Source organism: Lineus longissimus, chromosome 4 (genome assembly GCF_910592395.1).
Source record: "Lineus longissimus chromosome 4, tnLinLong1.2, whole genome shotgun sequence".
Classification (NCBI taxonomy): domain Eukaryota; kingdom Metazoa; phylum Nemertea; class Pilidiophora; order Heteronemertea; family Lineidae; genus Lineus; species Lineus longissimus.
The window spans coordinates 16,986,929-16,998,273 of record NC_088311.1 but is presented as its reverse complement, the minus strand read 5'-3'; the positions used below and the strand labels follow the sequence as shown (position 1 = coordinate 16,998,273).

The window sequence follows — 11,345 nt, the reverse complement described above, 5'->3', positions numbered from 1 at the left end:
GTCCTTCGATGCGCACGGTGGACGTTCGGGAAATAAAGCATTCATGTCCCCTGCTATCTTCTCCCATGCTGCCTGTTTTCTCTTGTTTGCCTGGACATCCGTTCGCTTGTCTTCAACGATATCTTCATGAACTCTTACCAGCTCAATTAGAGCTCTCCGCTGGTCCGGAGTGAAATTCTCACTTCTCTTTCTTCCCGACATTGCCAAGCGATGTACGTCACTTTACGGCCTATGGGCTGAATGCTGTGCAAAGGAGTTCAGTTAAGGTCAACCCCATTCACCAAGTATTACATGATCGTCTGAACAAAGGAAATGCAATCTATGCTTCACATTGCATCACCAGCTGGACTAGTCTAGCTAGACAGACGTCCTTCTGTGGTTCAAATTTCCGATGAACACCAGTGTTTTGTAGGACATGTCTACCTCTAGTCTTACAAATGTTTAGGCTTAAACAGGTCCAAGTTAAACAAAAGAAAAACACGCTTTATAAGTTCGGCCCCCTATTTTTAGTCGCAACGTACGTGCATGGCTTCAATGAGTGATAGAACTTGGTCTCACTCCTTTTTATTCAATTTTTAAGGTTGTTCGACAAAATACTTCGGGGATAACTGCGAATATCAGTGTCACTGTAATGGGGATGAAGATTGCAGCCAAGACGGGTCTTGCCCAAATGGATGTGCCAGTGGATGGGATGGGGAGTATTGTCAGCGCGGTAAGTTTTAAAGATAGATCAACTATGTCGACACCGAGCGGTTTAGTTTCCATACTGTTGCACAGAGATATCTTACAACATAACAATGATTTGATCTTTTTCATATCGCATAAGTAATCAGGATTTTTTAGGACATTCACATAGAAAGACAACAGCAATAATCATCTAGATGACCAATTTGTTTGCGAATTTCCGATAGTCAGGAATTCATCATGCTTTCTGGCATTTTCTGGTCAGGTGGCCAGGAATGAATCATGCTTCCTGGTATTTTTTGATAAGGTGGCCAGTTGAAGTTGTTTATTCTCATTACAAAAGAAGTAGGATACCTTGACTTTTGAAACCTTTAGTGTCAACAGATAAGATAAGCATCTAAATTTCTGAATACTTCACAAGGCAATAAATACAAGACAGAATTCTTCTGGCTGTCGTTCATCCATGTTTGGCACGCCTCGGCTTGAAAAAATTGGTCATGATTATTGCTTGATAAATATAAAAATGCTCATGCCTATAATATGCTCATGCCTATATATGTATAGTGGGTGGGTGAAACCTAGGAGATATTTTATAAAAAGATAGGGTCGTCATATCGTTTCTAAGTCTGGCATTATCTGATTCAAAATTCTGTAGGTTTGCAGATTTGCTCCACCTGTTTCTTGAATATTCAGACACGTTCTTGCATGTCTTAGATCGGTGAAACTAAAGTATGTGCATGGCGTGTGGCGAGCTGTAATTGGCCACAAGGCACTGTGCAACCTCCTTGCGCATGACCGGAACTATTGATATGGACGTCGTCCCGTCCCTGCTTGAAATGGCCGCCACTGCAATCTGAATGTGGTGAAATACCACATCCATGAAACTACCAGACTTTTTGTGGGGTTTTCTTATTGCAAAAGTTCAAAAAAGGTTGTCATATTGCATTTCAAGTCTTTGTCTGAAAAAATTCCCCCTAAAACAACGTGACTTTGAGGTGTTTTATGACACTTTTTTGCTAGCGTGTAGAAAAATTGTGTGGTCAGGTTTGTTCGTGCAGACGCTGATTTAAAGCCTGCTGATTTGAAGCGATGTGAGTTTGGCCCTTGAACAGTTTTTTTTCGTGGGCAACACGGCGTTAAATAACAAATGCCTTGGAAAGAATTCTCCGAATCACTTATGTGGGTATAGGCCGTTCACGTCCTATACCCTCCCACAATATGCATGATAGGATTCCATGAGCTTGCCCTACACTATACCATTTGAAAATATACTAGCTTGGGATGTTGAGGGCGCAGTCCAGGATTGCCTGAAATCCATGTGTCATTTCAGAAAAAACTACTGTTTTGCAGTGCCACCTACAGACCGCACTCTAAAATACAAACGGACATTTTTTAATTTTCTGCAGCTCCTTCAATCACAGACTGACATCTATCAAAATAAAGCTGGGCAGTCATTGGCGCATTGAGATATTCCAACTTCAAAAGTTATTTTTTTAAGAAGTCTAATTTTGACCCTAAAAACAGTGACCATTCCAGAGGCCCTAGAAAGAAGACTGTCTGTTTTAGCGACCTGGAATTTCAGGATTTTGCTATCTACCCATAGGCCTTCCACCAAAACAAATTTCAGGCAAATCTGAGATGGTCATACATGTATATCACCCTCTAATAGAAATCCGTCTGATTCTTATAAAAACTGGCTCTTAACACGGATAGGCCATTCAATACAAGAGGAAAATATAGCATCAACTGAATTTTAAAAAAAAAGAAATACGTCTCATTGTATGAATGAAGAAAACCTAAACGAAAACGCTGCACTGGTTACGTGCAAGACTGAAACATACTCTTGTTTTATTATCCGTTTTTTTTCGCGTAATGAGCTGCTTGCGGAAAGACTCTCCGAAAAACGCTTGTGTACGCGTCACAAGAGCGCAAATTCTGATGACCTAAATGTCGACGTTCGGGAATACGTCGTCACATAGGTTGGTTTTTTTTCTCGTATACGTAAACGTTTTGCTATAAGTTGCAGATCTCAACTGAATGCGTTGGGAGAGGTTTCGCACTTTTGAACTACGAACAAGTATGTTCTTCATTTATTTAGTTCTCACCAAATATACTGTATGCCTACTCTCGCTCACAACCTATGTACATGTAATGCATTCATGCCTACATCCATGTGATACTGCAACTTTCGTCTTTCTGCAGACTTACGACGTGATAGAATAGATATGGAGACACCGATAGGAAGCCATGTTTATCCTCAATGTGTTGACATTGCTCAACTTCCCGACAACGCGCGTCGGTATAGGCGGAGGCTACGGAGGCAATACCGCTGGAAGTTCAGTATGAGAGGAAACTAGCATGACGCAATGCACATTACCACTGAGCTTAAAAAATGTATCGTTATTATTGTATCGTCTGTTTTAGGTAATGTTGCTGCAGGAAAGTCTTCAGACGCATCACAGGGAACGACCAATGGCACGCATTACGCCTCTTTGGCTCTGGATGGTTATACGAATCAGGCGTTTTCAAGATGCAGTCATACAAACCAACGCGAACATTGGTGGCAGGTGGATCTAGGGAGGAACTATGTCCTATTTACAGTGACAATATGGACAATGGGTAAGTCATAAATGTGATGAATATCAGAGATAAGGCCTCAATATCAAGCAAAAATGGCAGTATTTAAGTGCCAGTGGGTGATTTTTTTAAAACTCAAAAATGGCGTTTTTGACTCATTTGAAGGACAATTAAGGAGGTGAACTTTTATGCAATAATGTTTTGGATTTTGTTACGCAGAGTTTTATAAACCCCGTTATTAAGAGGGACGACGGTATACGAGTCACGGCAGCCGAGATTTCTTTCTGAAACGTTCGATGCGTCTTATTTTATTAGACCTCCAAAGAATTTACCTCTTGAAACTCAGGAGTCAGAAAACATTTTGAAGACCTGCTCAGAGAAATTTTGTGTTGACAAAATGTATCGTCTGGATGTTTGTTGTCAAAATTTGTACCTTTGTCGGCTTTTGTCGTTGCGTCGATTACCGACCCACCTAGCTGATGCACATGTCGTCATCATCTGGAATATCCGTTCTGTCGTCTTTTTTTCATGGTGCCATTGAAAAGGTCATTATGACCAGTACGGTTACCAGTGGTACATGTATTTTTATCAATGTGTATTTTACAAGTGCATTTTATTTACTGTATCGATGATGTTATGTTTTATTTCGCTGTGTACATGTATCCACGAAAACACTTAACTAAACTAAATATGGCCATAAACAATGTTGTTTTTTTGAGAACGTGTCTTCCGACGGGACGGGAGACTTCTTGAAAATGACCCTTTCTGAATTGGCCTGAGAGGCTAAGCCTGAGATGGGCCTGGTTGAATATCGATTTCTCTTAGATGCTGCAAATTTGGGGCATGTCATATGGACTGCTTTTGAACAGGATGGCACATTTCCACTGGCTGTTCGGCTCTTGCTCAGGTGAATTTCAAACGTGCAGCTTTGGAGACGACGGGGGTACTATCCACGGGGGGGGGGGGCATTGAAAATAGGATCTGTTGCGAGTTCGAGAGTAACCCCAGACATACTCCAGATGTCGGGATGGATAGTGCTGCTCAGGACCTTTCTTCTCCGGGTCTGGACGTGATCTGTCATTAAAGAGTTGACTGGTGGCCGAGTTGCGGTTGGGAGAAGGTAAGGTAGCGGAGCGAGTTATGGGCAATAATAGACGATAGGGTCAGCTCCTGAACTTGTGGTACATACGCCAGGTGTTTCACACGTAACCAAGTGGTAAAAGAAGCCAGGACACGGACGATTCAGTATCGACATGAATTGAAAATTATTCAGCTCAGCTGCTCAATATCGTTTAACTTAAACCAAGAATGCTTATTTATACCAATGGTACGTTTTTAGCTCACCTCTTAGCAGAGGTGAGCTTATCCCATACCGTGGCGTACGTCGTCCGTCGTCGTCGTCGTCGTCGTCGTCGTCGTCGTCGTCCGTCGTCGTCCGTCGTCCGTTAGCAGGGCACGTTTCGTAACTGTTAGAGCTATTGAGTTGAAACTTGGTACACATGTACCCATATGTAATGACACCTTGGAGACCAAGTTTCGGTCCGATTCGTTTCATGGTTTGGCCACCAGGGGGCCAAACGTTAAAAGTGAAAATATGCAATATCTCCCTTAATAGTAGTCGGGAAATTTTGAAAAAAATATGGTAGGTACTTCTAGCAAAGGTGCATCATATATCCTCCGGGTTTTTGATTTGACCTCCTTTTCAAGGTCACAGAGGTCAAATGGTGTAAATTGGCCGTTAGGATGTAACGATGGCACGTTTCTAAACTGCAATGACTATTGATACCAAATTTGGTACACATTTACCCCTTAGTCAGGTGATCTTAAGGACCGAAGTTTGGTCCAATATGATTCACCACTTGACCACCAGGGGGCAAAATCCAAAAACCTTAAAAATGTGATTATTCCTTAACTTCTTGTCCGATTGCCACCAATTTGATATCATGGGTACATCTAACCACCATACAGTATATGTCACACAGGTTTTTAATTTGACCTTCTTGTCAAGGTCACAGAGGTCAAATGGCGTAAATTCGCCGTCAGGCCGTAACTATGGCACGTTTCTTAACTGCAATGACTATTGATCACAAATTAAGTACACATGTACCCCTTGGTCAGGTGATCTCAGGTACCGAAGTTTGGTGCGATCTGATTTGCCGTTTGGCCTCCAGGGAGGGGGCCAAATCCTAAATTCTTCAAAATGCCATTATTCCTAGTAATGACTTGCCCGATTGGCACCAATTTTATATCATAGGTACATCTAATTCTAACAACCATTCAATGTGTCACCCGAGTCTTCTTTGATTTGACCTACTTTTCAATGTCACAGAGGTCGAATGTACTGTAAATTGGCCATTTTAGGGAAATTGTAATTGCTTGGACATCAAACCTAACACTACATGACACAATACCATGCTCTTTATCCATCTTTCCTCCACATGAGGTGAGCACAATGGCCCTGGCCATTTCATTTATAAATATTTATGATAAATATAATATATCATATGTATCGAGTGACCCAGAGAAAAGGTTCCACTATTTAAAATTGTTGAATATCACAAAGTTTGTATCGTATACATGTACATGTACATGCAGCAATGGAATTTTGATACCCTTACCGCATCACTGGTGCGTCATTGACCGGCAACTCGCGCAACTGACGCGAAGCAGGACGGATGTCAATTGTGATTTGGACTGTAATTCTACTACGACTATCATTATCACTATTATTATTTAAACCATCGTTTAACCCCTAATGTTAAAATTTCTATCAAAACATGCGAACGTTCAAAAAGCTTATTCACAAGATGATTATGAAATTTTGCGATAGCATATGAAAACCTTTATATATATCTAATAAATATCATTAAACTATCAGCACCACATAAATACAGCTTAATTAGCCTTCCCCAGCCAACAATCCTGGGATAACTTGATTTTAATCTACTATTAAAAAGTCCTTCTTCAATCTTCTTATTATCATTATCATTATTATCACCTCTGCATCCAAAGCGGTTAGCAGTTTTTAATGAAATTTGACACAAATATTAGTTAGGGGATAAGAACGAAAATTGCCTTGTCCTTTTTATCATTGATTACGTAATTTACATGAAATAATTTGTTTCATGGCTACTTTTTGGGCAAATATTGACCAAAAAAAATTTCCGGAGAACTCCGAGCCGCTCGACGGAGGGCAGCCTGGTAAAACCAAGCGCCTCCCTGCGAGATCTCATGATATTTGGGTGGTAGATCGCTCCGGTCTGGACGGAGAGCACTGCAACTTTCAGGGATGATAGTTGATATGTTGAAGTTGTGCATGTGGGTTTTACATTTTCAGTTATGTAACTTATTCACACAATAACGAGTTCCATTGTTTTTTTACCTCGATAGCTCGTAGAGCTCGCTTTTTATCAAAGCTATTTTCATGCAATTTTCAGGGAAGGTGGATCAGACGTTTTGTAACAACTCTTTAATTTGATATTTGCCTTGTTCATGAAATACTTATCAAATGTCTAAACATTGTTATCGGACAACTCCTCCGTCACCACTCGGCGGAGAGCAACTTTCAGGGATGATAAGTGATATGTTGAAGTAATGCACGTGGGTTTAATACTCTCCGTTATTCAACTAATTTGCATAACAGGCCTACTAGGCTCCATTGTTTTACCTCGTTATCTCTTAGCTTGCGTATCATCATTGCTATCGTCGTGCAATCTTCAGGGAAGGTGGATCAGATGGAGAGCGGAGAGCGCTGTAACTTTCAGGGATGATAGGTGATATGTTGAAGTTGAGCATGTTGGATTTGATCTTTTCAGTTACTTGAATAATTTGGAGAAGAAATCACTGCGGGGAAGCCTCCGAGTTTGCCCCGCGAACTCGGGACACCTCTAGTTTCTCTTCAGTTCTGTTCACAGTGCCAGAACTAAAATGATAACAGAAAATATAACTATCAGAAAATCCGGTTATTTTAAAATGAAGTGCAACCAAACGAAATCGACAACAGGAGTTACGATATTGAACTTTCATACAAAGGAAATTGATTTTGAGACTGATGGATGAATGCCGAGACATATTTAAGTAGTCCATTGCAAATTCGACATGCAAACATTACTGAATTCTTATTGGGTGTCAAAAATGTGACATCACTCTATAGGGTCGTTTACATGGATCGGTTCAGATTGGCCTGCCATGTATTCGCACGAACTTGATCTGGTCTGGTTCGATGTAGGCCTACGTCATTTTTAGACTAACGTCATTCATGACGTCGCGAGCGATGTGATCTGATCCGGTCTGGTTTGGTTTGGTCTGGTTTTGTTTGGTCCCGTGTAAACGGCCCTTAGCAGTGTAGTGCAGTGCCTAAAAAAGAAATCGGTCCAAGCAGACGGGACTTTTTTGATTTAATAATGTTCTGTTTGTGACAATTGTTAACTGAATCCTTTATTTTGAAATTCTGAGAAAAAGTAGGGCATGCTGCCTAACTATTAGACAGAAACCTCACTTCTTGCTGTTAAAAAACTGCAATTCCAATATTTGATGACGTCATCTACATTACAACCAAGCAGGTGTTGCTGATGATTACAGATATTACAGATTTCTCAATTGATTCGATATCGATTTCATTTTGAACTTTTTCAGCTGAAAGTGAGTGCAAGAATACTACGATAGGTGCAGAATACAGGGGAACACAGAGCACGACGTTGATGGGTTTCACCTGTGCGGATTGGCTTGTATACAACGGCTACTATACGCCGGCTGACTCCTACAATTACTGTCGGAACCCAGACGATGCCGCTCGTGGACCTTGGTGCTATATTACAGCCACACACACATATCACTATGATTACTGCTTTATTCCATACTGTAAAAGTAAGTAACGCCCGTATAAGGGCACGGTGCTGGAAATCTTATCAGTCGATATTAGAACACTTTTTGACATTGTTAGCCAGGGTACTAGTATACACTCTTGAAATAAATTTGTAAAAAAAACTATTTTACAGTAATCTATTATACCGTACTTATCTGGTAGTTGCTATTGCACCGACTGTCAAATTAGGTTTTAATCATCACCATAGTAATTCTTTAAATACCACTTCAATTAAACGAATTCTAATAATACACTAACAATTGCATTAGTTGGACCGTTGCCAAAACAGGCGACGAGGTTGGACAACGTGCGATCGGCGTTGACCTTTGCCCTCTTAAAAAACAGAAGAAAACAGGAAAATCGATGGAATCCGTCATGGGTTTGTGGAGCTCGATAGTTGTGATGCAAACACAGGAGAGTCAGGATGGACTATAGTTGGTTTCTTCAACTACTACAATTACCATGTATTTTAACTAATTTCAAAGTTGGTGCAATAGCAATTATCAGATTAGTTTTGACTCACTCTTAAATTTCAAGAGCGTATAGGCCGGTTGTGTCGCTGCAACCAGAGTCTTTCAAATAAATATGAAAGACTCTGCTGCGACTGAGCCGGTTGAGTCGCAGCAGAGAAAGGCTCTGTTTGGCGTGTACAGGCGGCTTATAACGCATCGACACAGTATATACTTTAGCTCCCTTCTGAGCGGGCCCCACGAGTGTTTCATAACCTCTGCGCTACAATGCTGTCAGATGCCGCCCGCTGTGGACAGCTTGCAGCGGCCTCTAAATGTTGAGCAGACGAACCCACTCAGTCAGGTAATAAATGGGTAGAGCATTTTTAACATCATCCTATATCGGCTGGCACAGCGCGCCGTAATCTGAAACAATATTTTCATCGGTTGGTGCTCGGTATGAGCATCCTGAGATTCAGGTTATTTTTAGTCTACGTCATATACATAACCTGTTTGAAATTTCGACAAGTTGAGTATTATTGAGAACCACTGGTTATGCCAGGATGCGGTATAAGAGGCTGATGGACGTATGAACAAGCAGAATGGTGGGCAAATTATCACTTGATATAGTGTAATTTGCATGTGACTCTCAAGGCAATGATTTTAAAGTTCTGACCTGCACTTCTTTTATTTAACATTACTTCAACACCCATTACAATATTTCAATAACATTTACACACACTGTGGGAGGATTAAGAAATGCATGAATTTTCACTAGGATTGACTGGGGTGCCTTTTGAGATATACAGGGGTGGCGAGTGCTCTAAATTTTGGGATATCATGATGTCTAGACGAGAGTATTGTTGTGATATTTTGACATATCACTTAAATTTTGCCATAAATCTAAAATCATCAAACTTAGCTTAGATTAAAAGATTAAGAAATGCACGAATTTTCACTAGGATTGACTGGGTTGCCTTTTGAGATACAGTGGTGGCGAGTGTTCTAAATGTTGGGATATCATGATGTCTAGACGAGAGTATTGTTGTGATATTTTGACATATCACTTAAATTTTGCCATAAATCTAAAATCACCAAACTTATCTTAAGCAAATGAATAATGTAAAGAACAACCACCACATCGCCTTAGAGTGGATATCTTTGTAGTTATTTATCCTAAAATGTGGCGCGTTTTTTATCCATTCGGCCATTTCTGAAATCTGCCTACTGTTTTCGAGACAATGGCACTCAGTCACCCGTGACTGTATAAGTCGGTGATGTGTACGTGTTAAAAAAAGTATGTGCATGCAGCTCCTCCTATTTGCTTTTAGTTTTCCATGAAATGTATACTTTTGAAGATTCGCCCTGTATAAAGCTAGTTTAAAATGTTATGTATGTAACCTCTTACAAAAGTCGAATCGTCCCAATTGCTTTGTAAAGTCAAAATGCATTCTCTTAATAGTATGTGTGTTTTGTCATCATTGCAGACAAACTGACGAATTTTAAGATCTTGATAGATGAAAATCTCTGCCATCATGAAACTGGAACAGTACAGTTTAGTCGAGCACAAGAAATTAAATGTGACACGACGGGTCCTGTTGTTGGAAGACGCCTGAAGATCCAACGAATGGAACCATCGTCTTCTCTAACATTGTGCGAAGTGAGCGTACAGGCTTCCAATTTAGAGGTTCGTGTCAGCAAGGTCACGTAAAGCCAGCTCTATGCAGGCTTTTTATCACTTTAGCTCCTCCCACACTGCTCCTATACTTCTGGGAATTTTGTCAGCATGTGTTCTTGTAGCGTTCGACTGAGTTACCTAGAAAATGACTAACGAGCGTGGTAAATCACACCTTTGTCATGTTTGTCAGCAGCATCACAACCCTAAAGTTATGCAGCTGTATATGCCAGTATGAAGTTGTTTAAAAAAGACTGTAGAATTCTAATTTATAGAACTTTGCGCATCTATCAGAATGCCACAACAAGCGCTATGGCCCCAACTGCAACAACCAATGCCAATGTGCCAATGATGAAAAGTGCGATGACAAGACAGGACAGTGTCCATCTGAGTGTAACGATCGCTTCACAGGCCCTTACTGTAACATAGGTAAGAATCGTGCAAGGAAGGATTCATAAGAAGGACGACCTGAGCTTGGGATAACCAGGAGAATAATGTGCCCCTGCTCGTCATTATGGACTTCAAATGTGGTGTCACACAAAGCTGATCTAATGATGATTTTCGCTAGTGTTGTGTGGGGTTTTGGACTTCAATGATTTTTATAGTCCTGCTGGGAGCAATAATCGTATGAAAAGCCAACAGATCTATTAATGAAACTTCTTGAAGGGACAGGTTGAGCATGGTGTGGCTATTCCATGGTATACATATAGATAAACGGTGATAACGTATGCAACAGAAATAGTCCTCCGACGGCCATTACCGATATCAGGAAGGATTGATTACCAAATGGTGACACGAGATAATAAGACATTCTAAAACATCTAAATTTATAAGAAACCGCAGTTTACAGTGTAAAATGCACTATGCGCCAACAAAGCCTCGTTTTGAATTCAGCGACCATGAAAACCGCTTGGGTTGGTGCAAATTATGAAAGCAGTCAAAAAACAATTGTGCGTTGTTTAATTTGAGATGTTTTAGAATAGATAGTAATACCTCACTGCTGATTGTCTCAAAAACCGCGAGGGTGGAGCAAAATGTTGGCCGAATCATCGGCTGTCGACCCCCGCGGTTTCGGTGTGACAGCCAAAACCTCCAG

At 40.7% G+C, this 11,345-nt stretch overlaps 1 protein-coding gene across 1 annotated transcript; it reads left to right on the top strand.

Annotated features, from left to right (window-relative positions):
- Positions 1 to 391: 391 nt before the first annotated feature.
- On the top strand, positions 392 to 10,285 carry LOC135486790 (plasminogen-like). The gene is made up of 5 exons (XM_064769890.1): positions 392 to 401; positions 581 to 712; positions 3,109 to 3,303; positions 7,897 to 8,127; positions 10,062 to 10,285. The coding sequence occupies exons 1-5, from the start codon at positions 392 to 394 to the stop codon at positions 10,283 to 10,285; spliced, it is 792 nt and encodes a 263-aa protein (XP_064625960.1).
- Positions 10,286 to 11,345: the final 1,060 nt, after the last annotated feature.

Bases quoted from the DNA above. Each gene is read 5' to 3' on its own strand.
- LOC135486790 (XM_064769890.1), top strand. The intron at 713-3,108 runs GTAAGTTTTAAA...CGTCTGTTTTAG, and splicing joins TGGGGAGTATTGTCAGCGCG to GTAATGTTGCTGCAGGAAAG. The intron at 3,304-7,896 runs GTAAGTCATAAA...GAACTTTTTCAG, and splicing joins AGTGACAATATGGACAATGG to CTGAAAGTGAGTGCAAGAAT.